Here is a 25,704-nt window from a genome sequence, read left to right as displayed (position 1 = left end):
GCAAGCTGCGTCGTCTCTAGAGGCTAGGCAGGAAACCGACGTTCCCACGAGAGACAGCTCTGTAATTAAACCTCAGCTCCGATTAGCTGGTGTGTTGCAGCTTTCCCAAGAGGATTCTTTGCCGGGATCGGCCGCTTTGCCATATTGCGCTGTCAAGCCTTGCTTCCTCCTTCCCTTTGTGCTTATTACTTTTTTCGTTTCTCCCCTCCAGCTGCGATTCTTTTTGGTCGCCACTACTTGCTATTGGCACCAGGCCCTGAATCGCTTCCATTTATTTTCATTCGTACCCCGGGGAACTAAGAAAACGAGCTCTTTCGAGTTTCGAGGCCTTTTCCGCTCCCACTGCGTCGTTCATTAAAAAAAGAAATTTCAACCGCATGAAGCTCTAAAATGAAACAAGGTATAGTTCTCGTGAAGCGCTTACGATACCTAAACGGGCTGTATTTATTTTCCCGGAGGTTGACATGAGTCGAGTTATCACGAGAAGGAGGGCGTTTTTTTTTTTTTGCCATGAAAACATGGTACTTTGTTTTTGAACTGAGACATGATTGTCACGAAGTCCATTCTGAAAATAGAAAGAACAAAACTGTCCCGCTTAAAACTCGTTAGGAGTTGTTGTATTTTATTGATTGCTTCACTACAGTCACGCTAATATCAATGATAACTATCAATAGATGCTGAGTCTTGCTCGCTACGTTCGTGCATTTCCGATTCAGTGCTGTGCGCCGTGTTCACATCAAGAGCGTAGGGAGTGGTTCAATGACGGTGGGCGCTCCTTGGAAGTTTCGGCGGAATGCATTCCCGTCTGAGAAACCAGTCTATGATGAAGGCAGGAGCCTTCATGCGAATTCAGGGCTTCTCTGTTGTCGATTCCTGGCCTTTCTCAGTGCTCGTATTTGCGCCGGAAGTAGAAAGGTTGCCTGCTGGCGTCGAGTTCGACGCGGTGCTTTCTTTGGAGGATTCCGAGCTGCCGCTTTCATGGGTGCTTCCGGTTCCGCCCGTCGCAGGCGTGGTTGCCGCTGCACGGAGGAATCGTTTCTTGGGTTCCTTCAGATCGTCTCCTGCGGAAATACAGGCAAGGGAGATCAGAACTGCTGCAGTGATAACGTCTGTACTTTGACACGGCCAGTGTATGAATGGGGATTTTTGAATGAAGGAGCTCAGTGCATAAGCATGAAGCCTGAAACTGAAGTTGACTGTACTTCGTGCTTTTGCAAGGCAAACCTATACAAGCCAAATAGCGAACACATGCTTGACGGGCATTTCAACCTACAAAATCGCAACTCACAATAAAAAAAGAAAATTTTGAAGAATATGGACGACTGTTTAGAAAAACTGGGTTTATTATGAAAGTTTTTGAATAGCAGCCTTCGCTAGACTGCTTGCTTCCTACCTACGGCGCGCATCATTTTTGAAAAGAGAAACCGCGACGACAAGAAAGAAAAGACGGAGCAGCGAGGAAACGAAAGCTTGCTTGCACGGCCTTAGAGCAAGAACAATATGCGAATTTCAGATTATTAACAAACGACTCGTGTGCAACATTGTTTTGTTTGCACAACATTCTGAACCTCGTTCGGCGCTGTCAGCATCGAACTGGTGCAGTGTAGTGCTTCGGTATGCAGAAATTGGGGCGAGAAAAGTATTCCCCGATTGATAAAAAGAAAAAAGAAAATGGTTTCATTTAGACTCATGCAACACTATAAGTGTGCTCAGTAAGGCATGTTGACGGGCTAGTTGGTTTTTCATCCTGAAACTTGGGAAAAAACCCACCTAGGCGCAAATGATTTCACGACACAAAAAGAGACGAGGAGACAACGGACAGGCGCCATCTGGGCAGCTGTCAGCTGGGCAGCTTGCTGCTTGAAGAAAGCGTAGTTCTTCTCTGCAAGCCACTCTGGAAACTCACTCTGAAACTGGCGCCTGTCCGTTGTCTCCTCGTCTCTTTTTGTGTCGCGAAATCATTTGCGCCTAGGTGGGTTTTTTCCCAAGTTTCAGGACTATAAGTGTGCAAGCACATTTCCAAATTAAGCAGTCCACGAGGCTGGAAGGATCTGTTTATTAATCTCAAGGGAAGAAGATACGACATCTGCGCGACATTAGAGGCATATTTTGAATAGCGCTTACCAACATCGCTACCGCTTACCGCTACCGCGCGCCGTCACAGCGCATACGGAGGTCTCCCTGCGGGCGCCAGATGGAGCTAGGTGCCGGCTAGTTGCGTGCATGCCTTCCGCGTCGGAGATAATCAGCGCGTGCGCACTGATTGCGCGCGGTGCACGATATGCTAAATTTTTCTATTTGTTCGCGGAGATCTGAAATCCTCCTGTTAGTGCAGAACAAGTGTAAATCTTGTCTTCCGTTTTTTCCTCTCGCCTTTCTCCTCCAGGCAATTCTGGTTGGCTGAAAGGTGGTGACTTTCGCAAGAATGAGGCATTTAAGAACAAGATGATGATGATGATGATGATGAGCCACTTAGATGAGCTCTTAGATGAGCTCTTAGATGAGCCACAAGCATTTTCAAGCTATTTTCTTTAGCTTTTGGCCTGTGGCTCATTCTAAAGAATGTGCACATTTGTGAATTAAAGTTTGGATTCAATTAAAAAAAAAAGAGTAGGATTTTCGCCGCGCTGAGCCCCTAACAAGAGTTTGCGACTGTTCCTGCTTCGAGAAGAACGAAAAGTAGGAGGAGAAATAGTGGCCTCCGCAGCTGCTGAGCAATCGAGATATTTCCTAGCATGAAAAATGAGAAGAGATGAAAAATCTTGCACAGCAAGGATGCGATCTATAAGGAGTGCATCAGCACTTTCATTTTGTATAAAGGCTCGACATACGTGCGCGTAGAAGATCATCTATGTACACAGGTACAGATTATTAGCGAAGCGCATGCACCAGATGGCTTCGGCAGTAGGCCAGAACGTTACAGAAATAAACGCAATCAGAATCCGTTTGAATGTGTGCTTGCTTGCTTGAGCGTCATGAAATGGACCTCGAATATCCACCAGACGTCCCGTTCAGGTCCTGACATTCGCGGCGTATTCTGTTCATTCGAGGGACGTATGTCGGACGTATTAAGTGAATATGAAATGCGCGACATGAGTAAGCCGCCTCAGGAGTAAGTGCAGACCACCAGCAAATTAATCGCCATTTGCGCGGAGAAATTTGGTTTCAAGCATTACAGTGTCAACAATAGTAGACTCAGTACGATGAACGTATGGAGCCGTCCAGTCATCCCAAATTGACGTGAACACCGTCCCTGGTTACGTGGTCCAGTCGGTTCAGCCATATAGAGGAACATAAAACGAAGATGGAAAAAAAAAAAGCTTAGAAATACTTTCGGATTTCAAATTGGGTGGGAATAATGTGCTGTAGAAGGCCGGCACACATCAGTCGCACATAACTGCTTGCGTATCGATGACCAAGCGTCAACTGTGCTGCTACGTGTTATAAAGGTGCCTTGGCGCCAAGTTTCAGACGTGATGAAAGGTTTGGCATTGAACAGTTTTAAATTGTGTAGACTTACCGGCTGAAAAACTGAATTGTAACACTTCATGGGGCTCTGCTATATTGGCACCAAATATGCTGACGATTAGGTCTTGGGCAGATGCTGTTCGCGCCACTACACCGAGTTCACAACAGGCATCACATGTTAAAGAACTAGGCTTTTTAAGAGAAGTACATTGGTCGGCGCTTGCTTACCTTGAACGGAGAACACGGCGGCCGCCATGAAGGCCAGAAGTGTCAAGGCTAGGACGGCTACTCTTGCTTGGTTCATGTCTAACATGCACTTAGTGTTCGACTCTTGTGGCATACAAAGGGCGGAGCTCTTCCTTTGGCTGATGCGACACGCCGAGTGGGCAGCTTTTATACAGTCGCATTAAAGGAAGGGGCGCGCATCCATCACCAAATGGTCGGTGTGTATCCCCAGCTGACGAAGAAGAGCGTCCTTTATCGTCACGCAAATTTCGCTAGGCTCTGTTCGTTTCTGTTTTCTTGGAAGTTTGCTCTAAGAACGCGCTAACTCAGTCACGCGATCCAGGTGTTAGTACACGGACAGAGCGGCTGTGTATGGCTTCGGGTGCAAGAAAACGAGAAAAGAGACGCGGAGTTGGCGTGAAAACTGGACGTTGCAGTGCAGTGCCTGAAATGTCAAAATCAGTCCACAAGAACTTTTTTTTTTCTGACTACTGATAGGACAACGCGGACCTAACTGCAAAAGTGTAGCTGTATTTTTTCATCACTATTTTAGCTTTAAGACTTCACTTCAAGCTCTATTCGAAACGTTGTTTTTCTTTTTTACCTAATCACATTACTTCCCACAACATTCGACGCAATTTTCAGTTGTTTTCTATGAGCAATGCAATGAATGAGGTCATATCTCCACGACAGCGTAAAGAGAGCATAAAGGTGCGTGTGACAACTTCAACTCGGCTCTGGTGACGCTGTGCGAGCCTGGGCAAAATTCACCGCATGCCATTATGCACCCTCTAGTGATAAAAAAGATGCAAATGTGACAACAAACGCTTCACCAATCAATCAATCAATCAATCAATCAATCAATCAATCAATCAATCAATCAATCAATCAATCAATCAATCAATCAATCAATCAATCAATCAATCAATCAATCAATCAATCAATCAATCAATCAATCAATCAATCAATCAATCAGTCAATCAATCAATCAATCAATCAATCAATCAAAGCATCCATAGAATGCCAAGCTTGATGGAAGGTGTAATGGACTGGACCAGCTAAAATTTTTCTTTCCACTAATTTTTCCTTCTGCCTGGCATAGGTAGTCCCTAGATGACGGGTAGAACGACCATTCAATGTTTAAAGAAGCGTTAAAATTCTGTTTTGTTGCAATTCTAGTTTTTTGCATTTTCCTTGGTTCAAAATAGGTATGACAGTGGTAAAACATCTTTCTTGATTGCAGCTTATACTGGCAGAGAAGAGCATTTCAGAAGCCAGAGATTGCCGCACCATTGCGTGTAGAGGCGGGAACAACGCCGACAAATTTCGCGTTTATGGGTCACTTTTGAAGCCTTCTTTTCCCTTCCTTTGTCCCTCTATGGGTCCGTTGTGAATAAATACTTCTGACTTTGCGAACCTGCGCACTTTTGAGGAAGCTGGGCACAAGAACTTATGTTATTACTGCCGTGGTTGTAATGTAAAGGACGCAAAGCACGTTGTGCTTTGGCTGTCTACCTGCGACTAACTTTTACTGTGATGAGCCTTTCGTTTTCTCTTCTGAGTTATTTTTTACTGCTCTGTTTTTCGCTTAACTTTTTTTTCTTCTTTGGAACATTTAGTTCTTTTTAATTTATATTGAATTGGCGTTAAGCCTGGCAAAGCTTTGCTGGTCCAGGCATCCTCCTTCTTTATTTTACGTTTTTTCCCCTTTTCTGAGAGGACCAATAAAAGGGTAAAAGAGGTGCATGCGCTTTCACTTTTCTATGTTCCGGCAAAAGTATTCCGGATCTCGGAGCTTGAGACGTAATGTAGTGAATATCGGTAGGGCTAAAGGTTGCAAAATCCTCGTTAGCTACGTCTTCAGGAATCAGATTGTTAGTCCATTTGTACACAGGCTTTGTAGGGGGGTTGAATATTTAAAGAAATGCTGTAGAAATGAGATTTTGCTATGGTCGAGTTATACCCCTTGCGAACCACACGGCATCTCTACATTTTCGTAGCACTGCAAAGCAATGTCACGCTACTTTTTTTTTCGACTTTATGTCACCAACAGGCATCCTTTTATCGGAAGTTTTTCGCCTCGAGGCTAAGTTGTGCTCTGTTATGACCTTCGATTCGTGCGTTTGTTGCTGCGAGCTTTCTCTTAATACCGACGGTTTATTATAAAATACCACAGCATGAAAGAAACAACGCTTTGTGGTATCTTTAACCACGATGATACGCTGTGGAAAAGTGCGTGGTTACAACCGACGTTGATTGGCCCGATGAGTGCAATAATAATAATCATTGTTTTTTTTTTTTTGAGGAAAGGAAATGGAGCAGTATCTGTCCCACATATCTCGGTGGGCACATGAACCGCGCCATAAGGGGAGGGATAAAGGAGGTACTGACATAAGAAAGGAAGGAAGAGGTGCCGTAGTGGACGGCTCTGGAATAATTTCGATCACCTGGGTATCTTTAACGTGCACTGACATCGCACAGCACACGGGCGCCTTCTGCGTTTCGCCTACATCGAAACGCTGCCAAGAGAGATCATGAACGTCAAAACAAAATCAGTGTCTGTTTGTTGGCTCGTGTTTCATATCATTCAAGTGATTAACAAGATCGGAATAGAATTTGACAGTCATTTGCTCTACTTAGTCTAAGAAAAATAGCATCAATAAAGCATGCAAACACAGAAGAAGAAAGAACAGGACACAGCGTTCGTGTCCTGTTCTTTTTTCTTCTGTCGTGTTCTTTCTTCTTCTGTGGTTGCATGCTTTAGCGCTGCTATTTTTCCTTCATTCAAAGCGCACCAACTAGCCCAAAAAGAAGTTTTGATTTGCTTTATTGTTACATAACATTTACTGTGCACACAACTAGGAAATGTAATTTTCTGCATAAGCCATAGAAGGCATTTTTTTTTCATTGCGTATATTCCCCTTTCGGCATAAAACAAAGGAAATGGTGCAGGGTGCTTTCCTGAATGAATACTAACAGGCCGTGATGATGAGGCCCATGTGTGTCACTGTTTCTAAGACGCACTGCTTGTATCGTTACATCATAATCCGAATAGTCGTTAGATCATAAGAACAGACGTTGCATATAATTCACAGGTGGTTATCGTATACTAACAGGGGGTTTAGGGCGTCGCAACAGTGGATTGCCGGAAACTGGCGATGGCCTTCATCGGCCTCGCCAATGATTTCGTCGCCTAGCATGCACTTCTGATAACTAATTTTTTTGACAAAAGCTGGCAAAAGGCCGTCCCTTATCAGCAATACTAGTTGTTTGGGTTTACTAAAACGTTTGAATGCTGTTGTATGCGGGCCTCTACATCTTTATAGCTACACGCTTAGGCACAGCTATAGCAAGGAGTGGGTGTGGTTTTGCGGTGTGCAGTCATCCTCGATGCGTGTTGGGCCCCTTACATACAATATAGTGCCTCTCTAAGCTTCCTGCCTTTCCCAAACACCGCAGATATTTCATTATATCACCGTTCTCCCCTGCTACGCCACTACTTACCGATAATAGGTCGAAGCAGAAGCAATGCACTGGGCCTCGATCGCCAGCCTACTTTCCTTTTCCTGCCCCCATTGGCGACGCAGGAGACTTACATTGAAATAAAAATTTAAGTTGGTTGGTTGGTTTATGGGGTTTAACGTCCCAAAGCGACTAAGGCTATGAGAGACGCCGTAGTGGAGGGCTCCGGAAATTTCGACCACCTGGGGTTCTTTAACGTGCACTGACATCGCACAGTACACGGGCCTCTAGAATTTCTCCTCCAAAGATATTCAACCGCCGCGGCCGGGATCGAACCCGCGTCTTTCGAGCCAGCAGCCGAGCACCATAGCCACTGAGCCACCGCGGTGGCCTAAAAAAAAAAAATTAAGTGTATGACGCCATAGCTAATGTATGACGCCATAGCTAATGCATTAAAGGGACTATGAAACGAATTAAAAGTCGTTTGTAAATGTTTTCAGTGCTTAGAAATGATGCTAAGAAGCACTCTCACCAAGTGTGAGTCTTCGGAGCTGAGCCAGAAATTTATGATGAATTTTTAAAAATGTGTTTTTTAAAATTCGCGGGCCGATTGGTGTGCTTGAAACTAAAGTCGTGAAAATAGACGTCACTAGTCCCGTGAGGTCACCAGGCCACCACAGGCTGACATTCGCTGGAGCCACGGCAGCCACGACGTCACGTGACACTTCCGGTAGCCGTGAAAATCGTCTGCTCGGGCCGCCGCGCGACCCCCTCGGGCAGCGCGAGCCAGGTCATTGCCTTCGAGCATATGATTTCAATTTACCTCTGCCGCCTCTTTCTGTCGGGAGTTCCGGAGCCACTCGCGATAATCCAGGAAAGCGGAGAGACCGGAGAGACGCTGCCGACGCTGCTGCTGGGGTGCTGGGTGCGACAACCGGAAGACGCAAACAGAACGTCAGCGAATGACGTATTCTTGAGCGGGGCCCAATCCCGGAGCTGCTTTCTTCATTCTTTTTTCTGGTGCCCCGCGCGTACGAGTTGAGAGGGGAGAGGAGGAGTGCAATTTTTAATAGTCTATATCTTCTTTGTTATTGATGCTAGCTCAAAAATTCTTGCGCTGGTGTGACGAGTGATGGAATCACTATCTCTCATCTGCTTTACGTAATCGCAATTAATTTATTGCACAGTCCGTTTAATGCGTATATATGGAGAATTGGACATCCTCTGCTTACCATTTATAAATCCCTAGGAGTCCCCATACCATTCCCGAAGCAGTGGTGCAGCGGTTAAGCGATGCGCCACTACCCTGCAATTTCCCACAAATCTTTCGCGACCATTCATTGTTGTAACTTCCACCTGGCACCTGGCACACGACCAAGGTGGGTCACCTACCTCCTATGTTGCTTTTATCGTGATTTTTCGTGGATTTTACGCTCACGGCCGACGCCAACGACGGCGCCGAATTTTCTGTGACACCAGCTCCTTAACGCTATAGCGTTAAAAGGACTAACTGCAGAGGCCGTTGTGTCCTAAGCGCACACTGCCCCTCCGAGCTCAGCGAGGCGTGCGCTCAGGTCGGTTCACCGCTGGAAGCCCCAGCACGCAACGGTGGCGTGCGTGATTGTTTCGAAAGCGGAGGCTTGACGCGTACGCCGCGCGCTCGCCACTCAAACGTGGACCCAGCGATGTGTGCGCGAAGCTCAAGCGACAAGGCCGTTAGCATGCGACTCGCCGCTTGCGCGTTTCTGAGACCTGGGCTCGAGCGGGCAGCTGCATACTTGTTTTGTTTTCGTTCTTGCGTCAATACTACGTCGCGAATAACATAAGAAGAAGCCACAAGAAAGCAACAAGAAAAAAACTCGCGCCTCTGGCTAAAAACTGCGAGGCGACTTCAATGTGACCACACTCAAGTGATGGCATTGCCGATCATTAAGTCGTGGTCGAAAATGCATTATGTCCTTTTACGCTACAGTGCGTGTCATCTTGTGGCCTACCTCGAGTCGCACCTTTGCTCTGCTACTTCTTCATTCTTTGTTATTTCAGCCGTATAAAAAGAAAGCGCCTTTTGATTGAGACGTGCCGCAAGAAGCGCTGGTGTATTTGCACCAGAGTCATGCCTTTTCTGAGTTTTTATGCATGCTACCAAGGTCGCATTCTATTGAAGGGACACCAAGAAGAAATTAAGTTTGCCTGTATCTACAAACTTCCACATTTAAGCGACAAAGGCGCCGAGTGCTCTGAAAACAGAGTTCCAGAAGCTGGAAAAGGCCAAAAAATGAAATACGGGTGTCGCTACCACCGGCTGATCTTGCAAGAAAACTGCGCTGCTTCGACAAAGTTTTAGCCGTGGATTCCAGAGTCTGGTATGCACTGGCATTCACTTAAATGCAGTGATCACAGTGTTATTTTTGGTGCAGCCATCACGAGTTTGAAACGAATGATAGGAATATTTTAATTGCAATTTCCTCGCCAGTAATTTCGTAGTTTGCTGCCGGAGAATCGTCATCCTACCTAGAAAGAGCCAAAAGATCGATGTTTACTAAGAATAGCAATCGGTTGCTGTTGTCCAGAGTGTCCTTTTAAAGACAAACTTAATATGCTGGGCGTGTCTTAAAACTTATAGGAACGAAGTTCCCAGCTTGTTAGAGATACAATACTCCTGTTACAAGCGTTTAAATTGCTACCTAGCAGACGTCGCGTGCACCTGTCGACATGTCGGGCAATTATAGAACTTACCGGAGATGACACAGATTAATCCACTCCCTTTTTAGGGAATCCTCTATGGTGGGGTGGTTTTGTAATAAGGGAGTAATTACTCATTAGCCTCCATCCAAGAACTGTTATATGTATATTGTCACGTTGTAGTGACGGCAGTCCAGCAGTAAGGAAAACAGCAACAAGCCTTGCAAACGAAGCTCTTTATTTCGGCTGACTTGCGCCCGCAAAAGAACTGAATCACTCGGCGGCGGCGTAAGCAACAAACGTGCTCGTCAGTCGTTGAACTACGAATGCCCGCCGCTCGCGGCGTCGTTCAATTTAAAGCCAGCAAGGAAACTTCGAGATAATAGGTCGAAATCATCTACAATAATCTAGAAAAACATAGAGCAAGCTCTTCATGGCTGTGATCAATCGAGATTAGTCAGGTCGCTTCTCGCGTCAAAAACAAAAATGATAACATCCCTTTCCTGCGGCCTTGAGCGCGAACGAACGAACACTACAATGATACGTGGCAATATAAAAGAAAGCTAACAGCTTTCGCAGAAACTGCGTAGTCTAAGAAAATTCTTCCTGGTTCGGGGTTCGAACCTGGAACCACCGCCTGTTCGGGCAGTTGCTCTACCGACTGAGCTAATAAGGACGGCTAGCTTTCCTTTGCAGCCGTACGACTGTGCTTGGGTCGACGCTAATGAGAATTACTCTCTTACTACATATGGCATAGGTGCGGAAAACCGAAGAGCCGCTGTCGAGACGGGTCTGTTATGAGTGAACGGATCTTCACGGGAGGCCTGGAGTGAGATGCTGGGTTGTGTAGTGTGGCTTAGCAGCCCTAGGTTTGGTATTGCGGTCGTTTTGCGAAATTTCTGGAGAGATTACGATGAAACAGCTCCGTAGTACGCCGAGCAGAGAACACTGTGCGGCATATGCCAACCGATTCTCCTTTAGCTGGCATTCTGTTGGAGTCTTTGCCTTGATTGGTCACAAGGAATCGAAAGTCTCTATCATCTTTGGCAATTCTGACCGAAGTACAAAAGCTGTCCTAGCAGCTCCATCTCTCGTCGGGGACATAAGGCCGAAAACAGGCGCCGCACATCAAAAAGTGACCCTCGTTAGTGAGCGTTCTTTCCTAGTGCTGTAAATTCATGCAGTCTCAGTTGGCGTCGCTAGCAGTGCCAGCATCTAACGCGTGTGCGCTCGCTGCGATTGTATGGGCCGAAGCGACCTGCTGAAACGCTCCAACTACGAGCTTGAGTACTTCCGGCTCTTTTTCCGGCAATGGCCGCCTTTTCTTAGTTTCCGTTATAAAAATGCCAATTTTTGCGAGTGATTGCGGACACGCTTACTTCAAATACAGAAACGAATGCTATATCTTGTTTTTAGGTGTCTCTCATGACACTGTGGTAAAAGAAAAGTGATTTCATGCTGTGAAGAATTTTGCTACCTTTAAAGGGCAACTGAAAAGGTTTTTGAACCCGACGAGGTTAAAGGAGTGGAACGTGTAAAGGTGCAGGTGAAGCAAGCCAAGTCTTTTTGTGCTGAACGCAAGAATCCCGCGGTTAATGCGCTGCAACATGGTGGGATGTACCGCCACAAGATCTCTCGTCGTGTGATCAGAGTGATAAATCGGTTTGTCAAGTTTTCCGTGACTGTGGTGAAGCCACAGGCTCACATGGATGCACACGCATCGGAGGCTCAGTGGTTACGGCGCTCGGCTGCTGGCCCGAAAGACGCGGGTTCGATCCCGGCCGCGGCGGCCGAATTTCGATGGAGGCGAAATTCTAGAGGCCCTTGTGCTGTACGATGTCAGTGCGCGTTAAAGAACCGCAGGTGGTCGAAATTTCCGGAGCCCTTCACTACGGCGTCCCTCATAGCCTGAGTCGCTTTGGGACGTTAAACCCCAGTAAATCAAATCAATCATATGGAGGCCACGAGAAACATTGCATTTAGAGGACATTCTGTAAAGGAAGTTTTTTTTATTCCCTTTTAAACGGTTGGGGTTTAGCATTGAAGAACAGGTGACTTATGTCCATCGACTTCAGCGCCCTCTGCTTCCCAGAATCACCTGCTGTTAGCTCGCGGAACGATCTGGAGCATTGCACCCGCTATTCTCGTTTGTGTCCACTACGCTAATTAATTTATGTGTTTTCAAAACACACGAAATAGCTGATGTATGATGTGTGCACGGATGAGAAAATTTTCTACCTGCAACACTGACACAACGCTTGTACGCTTCACATTCCTTCGTAATGTCTCAGTATACCTCGGCCCTTTAGAGGAGGCGATTTGTGTAAGGCTTCTCATTTCCCTGTAATTCTCGCATGTCCCAATTCTTTGCTTGTGCGATGGCATTGGGCCACTGATTTGAGTATGCTGCTTGTGAGTGCTGAGTGAAACATTGTTTCCTAGCAAGCAAGAAAAAAAAAAGATCTTCAATATGATATATTTGAGGCACTTTAAGTAATGGCGCGCGGTTTTAATCAGATCTAGGACGAGCTGTCGTGACGGTTTTGCGTAGTCTTTGGGCGTATAGACTGCCGGAAGCCTTATATACTGATCGTAAACACTTCATGTGTATTTATTTATTTTTATTTGAATATACTGTTGGTCCTCCTTGGGACTGTTACAGGAGTGGATTTATAGGCAACAAGGTGCAAATTAACAAGCATTAATACAGAAGCCAAAAAAAGACAAGAAAAGAAAACATTCATAAGTGGACAGATCGAGGGCGGAACATTGGATGTAAGATTATGAGTTGGCTGACCTAACAGGATGGCTATAGCCACAGGTAAAGAAGCACTGAGTGTCTTCAACGTCTGAATACAAACGTGCACTCCGCTAGTTATCACATCCCGCAGTTTTTGTATTGATTTCGACCATTTTGTTCGAGTATAGTACCGTTGCGGCGTCCGCTGTACACGGCAAACTTTATAATGCATCGACCAAGCGCCACAGTGCGCAAGGGGGAGTCCTAAATGTCTTTTTCTCCTCGATTACAGCGTTCGTGTTGCGCACCTTGTTGACCCAGCGGATGATGGCGGTGCTTAACTATGGCGCAAGTTGTTGGCTCAGCCTGGCGGTGCGTGATGGCACAATCGTGGCCCATTGAAATAACCCCTCTGCGCACGTTTGGATTAATCTCATCTAACTTCGTAATGATGCGTTAGTCCTGCAGGATGACCCAGATCATTACACCTCGGCCTCACTCATTTCCACTAGAGCTCCACGAGGAACCTCTATCTGAAGTAGGTATCGAAAATGCCGTTCCTATCTCGGCCAATTCGAAATAATCAGATAATGGCGCATGACATTCAAAATATACGCCATCTCAAAAAAAAAAGACAAACAACAAAATACAGAAGGCTAGAACAAGAAGACACGAACAGTGCCTATAGAGACGCTTATGTTATTTTTGCTTCCTTGATAAGTATTGCATGCGTTATGCTGTTCTTTGTTTTTTTTTCTCGCCCTTTGCTTTTAAGTTGACATATGATAAGATGACATAAAATTAATGGCCAATTACTGGCACCCCTCCCCCTACACGTGCGTTCGCGATAGCATAAAACAATGCATAGAGTTCACGAGGTCGGGACAGAGGTTAGCTCATTCTACGAGTGTAGAGAAAATGAATTTTAGACCTGCAAGGAAAAAAAAAAAAACACTCGTTGTGTCATTTTCAACCGAGGACATTTAGAGGTGAAACGGACTCTCCTTCTGGAAGAAAGCAGTCTTGATGAATTGTAGAAAAAGGAAAATAACTGTGCCGCTGGACACGTGGCTCTTCGGGGGCTCTGGAATGGGGCACTCATGCATAAATTACCGCTTTATTAGGAAGCTTGGTCTGTAGAGAGCTTGGGAAAGCCTTTAGAAGAAAGAGCTCCGCAGTTAGAAAGCAAAGGAGGGGATAAAGGAGGGGAAATGACACCCTTCTTTCATTTATTCAACTCTAGTTGGTTCAGTGAAATTCTTGGCACCAAATTTCTTAAGCTAATGATAAAAAAAGGCGTACGCTCAGATAAAAATCCACGTAGTAATTCCTCATTTAATGAAAATCGTGCATTGCAGAACTTCCAAAGCTGCCGAGCAGTAAGTTCTCATTGCTCCAGTTACGTTGTTCGTATGACACCGGATTAGAAAAGATAACAGCAATAAAACTGTCGCTTTGACTCAATTATTCTTTTATTAACGGGGAACAGAGATTACCGATTTAGGTGTGTATCACATGCGGGCCGCCTTTTCATGCGCGTAGGTGTCGTTTGTTTCGCGAAGTTCGGATTACTGAGCGAAACCAACGCTACATATTTCATGAATCCTTTTGTTTACTGCAACGACTCCACATAGACAGAAGACAGTAGTGGTAGCCATATCTGCTTATTCGTATGATATTCCTGGTTCCTTAGCTTCGCCGTCGTCTCGCAATCATCTGTCTTCATCGCCGTAGCAGTGTCTACTTACATTTATCAATGCGATGGAATTTTGGTTGTGTCCCGCCGCGGTGGCTCAGTGGTTACGGCGCTCGGCTGCTGGCCCGAAGGACGCGGGTGCGATCTCGGCCGCGGCGGCTGAATTTCGATGAAGGCGAAATTCTAGAGGCCCGTGTGCTGTGCGATGTCAGTGCACGTTAAAGAACCCCAGGTGATCGAAATTTCCGGAGCCCTTCACTACGGCGTCTCTCATAGCCTCAGTCGCTTTGGGCTGTTAAACCCAATAAACCAAACCAACCAACCAATTTTGGTCGTTGTCATACACTTTCCGGTTTCTTGGCAACGAAATTCCCTGACTGGTGGAAAGAGCTCACGTAACCTTGTGATGTCATCACATCCTGCCCCGATAGGGCATCCTGATTGGACAAGAGGGATCACGTGGCGTTGTGATGTCATCACAACCTGCCCACCGTGGCAGGTGGCAGGTGACCCCTAAAATTTATTTTTTGGCTCGCTCCCCAAAACTTTATAGTACTCGCGAAATTTTGCAGGTCAGCCTACTCCAGAGAATGGATTAAGGTTGATTAGTGGCCATAAGTGGGTGGATCAAGGCGTGATTAGTTTTCCAGATTAGTATAATTACTTATAATAATCCAATGGAAGGGCCTCCAAAATTCCAGATGCTGATGACTCATGCATTCCCTATAACGGCAATGGAGCCGGTTCCAGCCTTAGTTTTGGCGGAAAAATCGCAAGCGGCGCATTAAATACTCGTTATAGACACCGTGGCAGGGAACCTATACGCTATCGCACCTTCTTCAATAAGAATGCGTTTAAGAATGCCCACAAATTTTTAGTTCATCGTTTCCGGCACAGTTAGTAAAGTGGAGACGGGCGCACACTTCAAGCGATTTACCACTGCCTGCCTTTTTTTTTTCGAAACAGCGGAAGCATCAAGCATAGGTGTACTAAAGACACCCGTAAACAGCGCTAATAATACGGGCGCCGACAAGCGCTTGAAATGAATAACATTGAAAGGTCCATGTGCTAACTGTATTTAGGTTTATTTATTTGATGGGGTCGTGATCAAAGTGTGCTGAACACTTTTCTCCCAGAGGTTCACACTTCGGCGCCTTCCGTTTCTCCAGGCCTTTCCTGCGGGCCCTCTCCGGGTCTCTCTCCTGGTCTGTCGCCGTCCGGGGGTCCTCCGCCACCAGGTTTCGGCCGGCACGAGCCCCTGTAGCGTCCACTCCTCCGACCACCACCTTCTCCTGGCGGGCCCTCACCTCCACGTCGGCCTTCGCGAAACCTGCCTCTCCCTCCGCGTCGACCCCCGCGGGGCTCACCGCCGCCACCGCCGCCGTCGCCACCTTCGCCTTCTTCGAGTCCACTTACTGCAGCAGGCGGATGAACGAAGGAAAGAAGGATGAGAAAAAGGCGAGGTTACACGCACACCGACGCGACGTAACCCTGCATTTAGAAGGAGGAATGGTGCAAGAACGGTGTTTGCTGACATTTTTACGCACTGCAAGAAGACGGCATTAGCCGAAATTAACTGACACGCCGCCACAACGACATGTGACGTGGGCCATTATGCGCCTTTCGGGCGTAATTTTTGTTAACTGAAAGGCGCTCTCAGGACAACTTAATTTGAATATTGTTCTCAGATAAAAAACAAATTCTTTGCCTCTTTCTAGCTGTGCTCACGTTTTACCAGCAGTAAAAGACGGAATTACCGGCTAGAAAGTTGGAATTATTTTTCCGCCAGTTGATCCAAGCTCGCGACGTTCTTAGCGTAAAGAAGGGGTCGCCACTTTTTTGCAATGAATGGAGATGTAGCGTAGCTTCTGGTGTCCACGTCCTAAATTCAGTATCGACGCCCGCATCTTAGTTGTGAAATCGGCCGCTGATGGCGACACCTTTACTTCGTGTTTTCTTCTTTTCTAGCTTATAAAAGCTTCGTTTTCTACGGGAATAGCATATATGAAAGCAGTTTCTAGTGTCACTCACCCTTAGCGTTCGTTTCTCTAAGACCCACCCCTTTGTATCGCTCTCCTCCGACGTGACTCTCACTGTTCCGCTAGTGCCGTCTTTTTATCTCTTCCGCTCTGCTGGTGGGCCTCAAATCAATTCCGAAAGACTCGGCAGCACTCCTCATAAATGTTATTCGTGTAAGAAGAGGGCGACTCCGCAGTGGCGCACTTCGTCGTCATCGCTGGTGGTTCGGGCGCGAGTCTCGTGCTGGAGCTGCTTCCTTCGGCTGGTTCTGCCGTCCTGCTACGACCCGACCGCTGCGTGCGTTGGTCGCCGTGATCTCTTAATAAATCCACTGTTCATTCGCTTTATAATTCTGCAGAAGCAATCAGCTATATTCAGCTGAAAATCTGTGGTATGCAGACAAAAATTCTTTGTCATTCAGTTGGAAAGCATGCTGAAATTAGAAAAACGATAAGGAGCCAAATCGAGCTTTAGCGAGCGAACTAGAATAAAAAAAAAATGTGATAGGGTTTTAACGTAGCTAAACCACGTAGACGTGCGAAAGCTTGTGTTTAGCCATTGTTGGTTCATGGTTTTGCCTAGCTGGGTCGTCGGTACGTCTTGCGACGATATTAGACTCTGATCGAGGTTAAGCTGATCTGATCTCTTCCCGCCGCAAAGGGGATCTGATGATGAAAACGTCGATGTGCATACAATGCACATCGCGAGAGGGTGTTGTAGACTTGATCGGCTACGGTGATAGGATAGTGCTTTCGAGCAGTGGCCAGCTAAGCTGATCTGTTCGTGCCGCCGCGCGTTGGAGTCCCAGTCGCGGCAGTATTCACTTTATTTCAGCAAAGGCTGTTGCTATGATAAGTTCGGCCAAGGTCGCCCTCAAGGTCACCATCCCATTGGCTACAGGTGGTGCGACGCTCCTGCGAACTTACCAGAGCTTCCTCCCTTTGGCTGCAGCTTGCGCGACGAATCTACGAACTAACCAGAGCCTACCCAAGTTACTCCGAGTCTTCACACAAGGTTCTTGGTATAGGTCGTGTTAAGTTGTGCTTCCGCGCTAAAAAAAAAAAGAGCCAAATCAAGCTTTTGAGAGTGAACGAGGATAAAAAAAGTGAGCACTTCCGTCAACAGCGTTCAAAGTCTACTCAAAACAACAAGTTGATTTGATTACTCTCCAAATTTTATGTGACATAACAGATTATTCGTTCCGCACAACGGTGAGTGCATCGTAGTGGGACAGGTGCCTCTAATGAAAGCTGTGTCCGTTATCATCACCGTGGTGGCGCTGGCTATCCGTGTCCTCCGACCGCTTGCTCCGGGACAATTCCTCGCTTCCTTCCGTCAGGTCGTCCAGCAGTTCGTCCGCTTCGTCTGCGTAAACGGGCACATTGTTAATGCGTCGATGTTTTTTTTAAGAGTGAAACCGCTGAATAAGCCAAATGTGCTTCAGTGAACTCAGTTATCACTTTTATTAACATTGTCTGAACAAAGGCATGCATTTGACTTGAGTGAAGCCTAGCTCGCCGGCCCTACGATTTATGCTTCTACCGGCGTATCATTTTGACTTCTTTCCAACGAGCTGGCAAATGCTTGACACAGTTAGAACATAAGTATTTTAAACGCTGAACTGTGGTACATTTTCTTAACAAATATAACTTTGTCAGCTACGGCCGATCCTTTCCCTCACCCAAAAGTGTTCGCATTTCGGTTAGCAGGATAATATACCTGGTTAACCTTCTTAACTCCAAGAAACTGACAGTGGTTTAGCTCTAGTTAAACTTGGACGATTGCAAAAGCAATGAGGAGAGAGAGAGAGAGGCGATGGAGAGCGCGTGGCAGCGGTGGCGTCCCCGGCAGCGCTAGCGCGGCGGCGCAACCACCCGCGCAGCGACGGTGGGGGCGCCCCAGCTGTGCGCCGTGCGCCGTGCGCATGCGCAGTATGGCCTTTGATCAGCTTCTCGAAATGGCTCTGCGACTCGTGTAGTGTTGCTTTCGCAACGAAACTTAGATTCCTGCTCATCATGAAAATTCTAATGATATCCTTATAGACCACCTTTAACAAGTAATGACGTATCTAAAACTGGTTATTTTAAAGAAAAAAATTCTTGCTTTTTTTCTATAGCCTTGAGCTAAGAAACTGACCCGAATTTAGGCGACAACGTCGAGCTTGGGCTACTCACCCTCTTCAGCATGTTCGCCCTTGCCGTGGTCTGCGCGAACTGCGGCTGCAATGAGAAGAAATACGAACAACGCAAAAGGCAAGGCCTTCATCTCGGCTTTCCTCGCGACGATGCTGTACGGCGGCACCCGACACAGTTGTCGACTGGGACACACGCGATGTTCGCACCTCGTCTTATAGACAATCCACATCGCGTGCTCAGGCGGCTGCCACGCTCTCTGTTCGTTGGCGTTCGCTGTCGGTGTATTTCGTGCTCTGGTGCGTCAGTCTCCAGGCACTGTTTCCTCAGCTGGCTTTCTTCATAGCGTGTGCAAAGCATAATGGAGAGAGAGAGAGAAAACTTTTATTGCTCTTTCAAGAGATTCGCGGAGATGAAGACTTCTTGGTCGTCCTGCTTGGGCGCTGGCGACTTGAGTCTTCGAGCAAGGGTGGGCCCTCAGTCCAGGGCTCCACTGAGTCGTGCCGCTTCAACAGCGTGCTGTACCAAGGCCCTCTGGACCTCGAGCTCGCTAGATTGAGGTATCCACCACCACACAGAGCACTGACTAGGGAAGAGGCTGTGGGATGGCGTAGGCTACAGACGAACACTTTTCCTAACCTGTACATATACAGCAAAATGTCACCAACGCAATTCAGATCAGACTGTCCCTGGTGCGGCGGTACACCTACACTCTATCACATTACCTGGGAGTGCGAAAGAAACATAGCATTCCACAATTATCAACCACCGAGTGAGGAGCAATGGGAGAGCTGTCTCTCCAGCAGAAAGCACAATGGAGAAAGCGCCGTCAGAGTCGGCATAACATTCTTGTCTCGTCTCTAATGTAAGACAAAACAATAAAACTTCACGCTTCTTTGTGAAGTATGCTTGGAAAAGAGGCCTGTTTGTGTCTGTCTGCTGAAGGGCCCAATACCTAGCGACTCTTCAAGGCAATGGAAATTGTGCATTTGGGCATAAACTATATGCGGTTTACCATCGGTTGAAAAAGAACAAGGGGGAATGCATTGCCGTTATTGCCCCAAATAATCCTAAATATTGTAGTAGAATGAATGCAAGCCGCACTTATACGCGCGCACAGTTGGGAAATATCAGTCCTAAGGACGGTGGCTTCAATAGGATGGAGGTTATAAACCCAATGTACGAGCCTACAGGACTGCGTAAGACGTAACAGCGTTCTTGAAATGAATACGAACGTCAGAACACTGAAGCAGATGGCAGGCCGCTCCTGTTGAAACCTGAATATGACAGTAAAGACACAACTCACATTCTTCTCTTCTGCTTGTCAGTGAAGTTGATGTTGATTATTTCCAATGAATAACTTTTTCGGTTTCAACAGAAGGCCTAGACTACGGCGGACGGCAACCTGTTCATTGCTGCGTTGAACTCATTTTTCTAATGGGAAGCGGTCTTCAGTAGTTTTCTCATTGCTTGGTGACATTTGTGGTGTCCATTAATGCTGAGCAGACAAGGCTCCGTTATGGCATCGTAAGAGAAAATTGCATCAAATTCATTTTTCCTCTTCAGTAAAAAGAGCTGCACGCATAAATTATTTTACATCATTTACTGTGGGAAACTGAGAGCAAAATGCCATCGCATGCCATGTTACACGACAAGGGTCAAACTATATTTTTTTTAAAATGCGTGCCTTTGACTTAGATAATTTATTCGTACCTCAGTTCCCAAATAGGGCTTCATCCGCTCTGTCAATCATTATTACATAAATAGCCCTCCTCCGGTGGTTTACGTGTAGTACAATGCAGATATAAATTGGGAACGTCTAAACAGACACCAAACTTGTTGCTCGTGTGTCATGGTTGACTACGGTTTCCACCTTCGTGCGCCTTGTATCCGTTATCTTACGGAATACGCTCGCGCCATCCTATGCAGCTAAAAGGCAGCACCGGTGAAAGCCACGTGCCCATTCTTTTTACTACTATCCTGGCCGTATTTCTTTCCCGCTATTCTCACAGGAAAATTCCCACTTGTCTTGCCTCTATGACGACGGTCTGAGGAAAAAATGTAGCCATCGTGGACTGAGCGCAGCCTTCTGGCCTCGTTACTTGTAGCGACAGTGCGACGGCGCATGACCGAAGGTTTACTCGACCGTGACCGTGCTTTTATGCCGTATTGCTTCTGTTCCTTGAACTTGCCTAATTTGAACGCACTCAGGCATTCACAGGAATTTCTCAATTTTCAGATCTCACTGACGCTGTCTCGTCTCGTTTCACCCTCCTTCCTTCACTTACGAAATCTCTTGCGGCAAGACCCATCACGAGAAAGAGAGAGGAGAAAAAAAAGAAAACATCTTTAATGAAACGCCAAGTCCGGTGCTTTGAGAAAAGTTTGCAATTGCAGAACGAAGCGCGTCACTTTGTTCTGTCTCCTTTTTAATCGCCACTTGCCTCGCATGAGCTGTGTAACTGCGTACTCAAGAGTGGATTTGTGTTGAAAGCCGAACAGGAAAATGAAGCTAGAGTTTGAGTTATATATTATATTACCCCCGAAACCTTGACAACGCACCTTAACTTGCTGAAGGTTGTTGGCACTCTCCCCTAATTGGAGATCAGTGTAGCCTTCAGACGAAGGGAGAGAAAAGGACATGGACATGTCTACGAAGCCTGCTGACTGCCTGATTTCGTGTTTACTGGCACCGCAACGCCTGCAACACTAGACAGGATAACGCTATAACAGATCACGCTTTAGGGAGCACATGACCGCCTACAGTACTTCTCACGGCGTTCCTGGCAAGCTGGGAATTTCACCGTTTGGTTCTTACAATCGCTCTTACTACAGTGCATTCTAGGCCCTCATACAACGACGCATTTCCAGGGGTTGCCAATGTTTCGTTCGCGCTGGTGGAGAACATGAACGCAACTAAGAAAGGAAAACGCTGAAGTCTGAAAGAGTGTCACGAGAGAAAAGAACGGCTTGGATACTGCAATAACTAACGCACTTGAAAGCGAGATCGCTCATGTGCACTTTACTTGCCATTGAGATATTTGGGAGCCATCCGTTTGCGCCAGCGTTCGAAACAATTCGAACCCCAGTGAAATGGCAGAGGCCAGCGCATGCACCGCACCACACATTTTACGTCTACGCATTCCTCGAAGTAAAGTTAATCTCGAAGAAGCTTCGGCAAGGAAGGGCCCAAGGAGCGAGTGGATGGAACGAAGTTCGTTAGTAGAGATGCCGCCGGAAGCTGAGTGTGGGGCGAAAGCGAACAAGGAAGGAAGTTTCGCGGCCCGGGCCCCCTTTTCCGGTGGCGTGGTAAGGACGACGAACTTAGCCAGTATATTAAACTGCGCCAGAGGCTGCGGGGACCTCGGCTTCAACTACGGGCGAGGAGTTAGTGAGCTCCATGCGGCAGGGACGTCGTTAATCTCGATACTGCCGCGCGAATAAGCGGTCCCACTCATGCGCCCTGGCCTCGAAGGGCCTCCTTAGCCTCGAGAACGAACGAGTGATCGCCTTCGGAGGCGAGACCTCCCCTTTCGGAGCGACCCGCCGCACTTATCTGCGCCTGGAGCCTCATCTGTTTCACTCGTCGCCTTAGCGGGTGCTGCTGACAATGAGGACGAACTTGAACGGTGAGCAGCTCCGAGCACGTCCCCACTTTTTTATTGTCTGCTCTTTTCCAGAGAAGAGCAGACAACTTCGAGTAAGGAACCGATGGATCAGAACGTTGTATGCGGCGGAGTAAATAGCCTGGCGTTCGTAATTCAGTTACAAAATGAAGAACGAGCCCACGGCAAAGAATTGGGAAGTTAAATATTCACGTATTCAGGCTGGTTCGCCAGAGCGACGGTGCACAATGAATAAGATAGCTGCGAAAACATTTCTTATGCTTGATTTATTCGGGACTCTGCGGAAGTCGGCCCGACAAAGGGGCGTTCACAGTACGTTGGCCCTGAAGTTGGGACTGCGGGTTGCACCTCAAAATGAAAGGCAGAAATCGCTTTTGGCGCTTTAATGCAATGTGGCTGACCAGTGCATTTGCGCTTGTGTACCCCGACTACCTTGCCGTTTGCTGTATATTGCCGGCACATGCATTGTCCGGTACATTCATCGCAACTTATTGTACTATGATACCACCACCTTTTTTTTGGGCTCTACCTCTCTCTTTCCTCTCCTTTATTTTCCCTTTTACTAGAGCGGAGTAGCAGGACAGGGTCACGCTTGCACCAGTCTACCTCTCAACCTTCTATTATTAGTTTTTTTTTCTTCCTTTGCGATTACTTAAGTATGAGCAGACAGTCGGAGGATAACGAAAACGCACGAAATTAAATTGAAGGCAACGCAGGGAGCTGTGAAACAAAAATGTTAAGCATAGCTGTAACGAACAGACAAAGATAAGGGGTAATAAAGGTTAGTGGTTGGCATTGTAGTAGAATTTAAGAAGACGAAGTGACGTGGGCATTGAATGTAATGCGAAGAACAAATATGCGATGGTACATTGGGGTAACGACGTGGCTTCCAAGAGAGCGAAAACCTAGCACGAGGCGTCAGGGAGTCATGTGGGTGAATGAAATTAGGGAGTGTTCGGGAGTAGGGTGGCTGCAGCTGGATGAGTACAGGGTTAATTGGAGGTCAGTGGGGGAAGCTTCTGTCCTGAAGGGGAAGGATCTGGACATCATGATGGTGAGGATGCTGGGTTATGGTACTGGCCAGAGTAACAGATGTGAGTCAATAATGAACCGCTTTATGCCCTTATACAATATGAATGTCTATTGAAAACCTATTTCATAGCAAAAAAATATGCAGTTCGAGTTGCAGCATTCTTTTTAGAGATGCTAGAGAGCGTACTGCTTATACATGGATATAACGCTGAATACACATCTTTTCTGTTGAAGGGATAGTGCGAGTGGGAGAGTTAACTGTCGTCGTAGTTTGCAGTGCGTACGGGTAGAAATCTTCAGGAAGAGGTCCCGGATTACAGACTGTAACTCTTTGTGCTATCAGAACTACAGGCAAAACTGAACAAAAGCAGCTACGCAACCAAAAAATGAAAACTTTCTGATTATCGAAATTCCACATAAAATGAAGATTATAGCAGAAGTGGTAGTGCGTACTAGGGAAATGACCTATATATGGAAGGAACAAGAACAACAAGCAATGTGCGGTTTTCTACAGGCTACTTGACGACGTCTGGTCTGAACAGCTGCTACATCAAAGGTATCCCTTAATCCAGAGGGAGCTCTGAGCCACCAATCCAGCGTAAAGGTTCCCCGAAGGTGACCCTTTATGCTGAATGAAAACCCTTATGCACAACTGAAAAATTCACTTTTAGAGAAAATATTTTCAATAATCAAGAACGATGAATGGGACTGCGAAGTTTTTACGATGTGCTCGGAGGTATTACTTCACTTCAGCGCTGTTTTCTTGCGTACGCTGTGACATACGCGGAATGCAAGCATCCCCTGAGCGTAATTTTGGTACCCTTTATCCACGGAAGCAAAAGCGGGCATAGCGGAAACGACGGCGGCTACGGCCTACCACCGGAAAGGAGCCCGATCCAATTTCATAGGGCGACGACCGAATACGGGGCCCTGAGGCGTGAATAATAGAGGCGTATACGGTCGTATTCAGCGTAGGGGCTCGATATTCATGAGCGGTAAGATGCGCCGCCGCTTACAACAGATGAAAGTGGCTCCATGGAATTCTCGCCTTGTTCCTTCATGGGCCATGTCACCCGAGCCTTGGACGTACAGAAGGCGCCGAGGGCAAAACACATCGTCTTGCAGCTTAGCAATGCCGCTATACACAGAATAGCTTCATACTTGCGTTATACTTGCGTTTTGACCGGACTGGTCAGTCCTCTCCACAGCCACAACAACGACCCCAGAAGCGCTCCGCTGAATTGCATCAGCGATCCTTATTTGGCCCCGAGCTCACTAAGGAGGGTTAACAGTACTTGGCTACGCACTACTGGAGCTACATAGTGCCTAGTTGGCGAAATAAAGAAGAAAACGAAAACAAAAATGAATCAGTATGTACCGTTTTTGTCAAAAGTAACCAGGCTTCATTGTTTGCTTTGCTTTTGGTTGCTTTGTTAGTTTGCTTTTAGCTTGTGTAGTGGAACCCTTGTGGCTTCCCTAAAGATCAAAAGGTGCTGAAAGGCAAGAAGAGCCCCAGTCCTTACATTTAACGACCATTTCAGCGTCAGGGAAGCCGTAAGGGATCCATGAGCTAGAAGCAAACCATGCAGCCTGGTTACTTTTGACAAAGACGGTACTTGTGATCAAGGGTCGTCGTTAGGCGAAGGGAATTTTTGCTTATGCCATAAATAGCATATTTATCTTGAAACATAAATTCTCTTGCATTACGAAATACTTCGATTACACATCTCTACCTTTGTCCAGATACCGCCTGATGCAACAACGCCAGAGGGCAGCTTCACACGTTTATTGCATCCCACAGTAACACCTCAGCAAAGTATGTTGCCGAGCTAGTTGGTTTTGCGTTGCTTAAAAAGTCATGGGGCTGCAAGTATAAGTTTAAAAGTCTATAAGTAAAAGCTTGTAGTCTACAAAGACTACTAGTCTTTTTGTGCGTGTATGTACCTGTAGCTCCGTGTATTTTCCAAAAAACACATCTTTGCCGGCAGAGGCAACAATTCGCAGGTATTAGTTATAAAAATAATGGGCTATGAAAGAACTTGCGCACTTGGCTTAGAAAATAGGTGGCTCATGTTTTGTTCTCTTTCGCAGGTGAGCGTCTGTTTAAACTTGCTCAGCCTTAGAATTTAACACTACTAGCCGACTGCGGTTAGTCTCAAGTATAAAAATCGGAATAGCAATGCTTGGCCAGAAAAGGGGGAAAAAACACGTCGTGATGCTTAATGAATTCCTCCGCACTGCAAAAAGTAAAACATTAGTAGACACCGACTTTAAAGGACAAGTACTCGATGACCAATAAAACTCGTCATAATGCATTAAAAAGCGCGGAAGGCTTGGAATCTTTTTTAACGAATGACTGCAGGGAACGTTCTTAAAAAAATACTTTCTGTCTCAAGGCATTTTGAATTATGATGGGTTCCATGGTAGGGCACTCCGGACGGTTGTTTAATATAGCGGTATGTAGCAGCGGCCGCTATAAGCAGCACACATAAGCGCCGGGCTAGAGATTGTTTCCAGCCTTCCTTTCTTAGGCCGTGGCTCTTATCACAGTTTCGCGATCCCGTCAGCGTAGCGATGGACGCCTCCGCTTCCATCCCAATGCTCGCCGTATCCACAGGTTGG

General features: G+C 46.6%; 2 protein-coding genes across 2 annotated transcripts; both read right to left on the bottom strand.

Moving 5' to 3' along the window:
• Positions 1-589: 589 nt before the first annotated feature.
• Positions 590-3,847, bottom strand: LOC149341022 (uncharacterized). Its single transcript, XM_089547483.1, has 2 exons — positions 3,697-3,847; positions 590-1,061 (listed from the first exon to the last, which is right to left on the bottom strand). Exons 1-2 carry the CDS (start codon positions 3,806-3,808, stop codon positions 850-852), a joined length of 324 nt encoding a protein of 107 aa, XP_089403609.1. The 5' UTR covers positions 3,809-3,847; the 3' UTR covers positions 590-849.
• An 11,490-nt stretch (positions 3,848-15,337) lies between these two features.
• LOC149341021 (uncharacterized) lies at positions 15,338-18,601 on the bottom strand. Its single transcript, XM_089547482.1, has 3 exons — positions 18,467-18,601; positions 17,562-17,657; positions 15,338-15,688 (listed from the first exon to the last, which is right to left on the bottom strand). The coding sequence occupies exons 1-3, from the start codon at positions 18,555-18,557 to the stop codon at positions 15,414-15,416; spliced, it is 462 nt and encodes a 153-aa protein (XP_089403608.1). The 5' UTR covers positions 18,558-18,601; the 3' UTR covers positions 15,338-15,413.
• Between the last annotated feature and the right edge of the window lie 7,103 nt (positions 18,602-25,704).

The sequence above is a fragment of the Amblyomma mixtum genome, chromosome 6 (genome assembly GCF_055824585.1).
Source record: "Amblyomma mixtum isolate Tamu chromosome 6, ASM5582458v1, whole genome shotgun sequence".
Lineage (NCBI taxonomy): Eukaryota > Metazoa > Arthropoda > Arachnida > Ixodida > Ixodidae > Amblyomma > Amblyomma mixtum.
The sequence above is the reverse complement of the archived record's forward strand: the minus strand, read 5'-3'. Positions and strand labels throughout refer to the sequence as shown.

Excerpts from the sequence above, each read along its gene's own strand:
- LOC149341022 (XM_089547483.1), bottom strand. The coding sequence starts at position 3,808 with ATGCCACAAGAGTCGAACACTAAGTGCATGTTAGACATGAACCAAGCA. Across the intron at positions 1,062-3,696 it reads CGCCGTGTTCTCCGTTCAAG|GAGACGATCTGAAGGAACCC; the intron begins GTAAGCAAGCGC and ends GTATTTCCGCAG.
- LOC149341021 (XM_089547482.1), bottom strand. The coding sequence starts at position 18,557 with ATGAAGGCCTTGCCTTTTGCGTTGTTCGTATTTCTTCTCATTGCAGCC. Across the intron at positions 17,658-18,466 it reads GGGCGAACATGCTGAAGAGG|ACGAAGCGGACGAACTGCTG; the intron begins GTGAGTAGCCCA and ends CCGTTTACGCAG. Across the intron at positions 15,689-17,561 it reads GGATAGCCAGCGCCACCACG|TAAGTGGACTCGAAGAAGGC; the intron begins GTGATGATAACG and ends CGCCTGCTGCAG.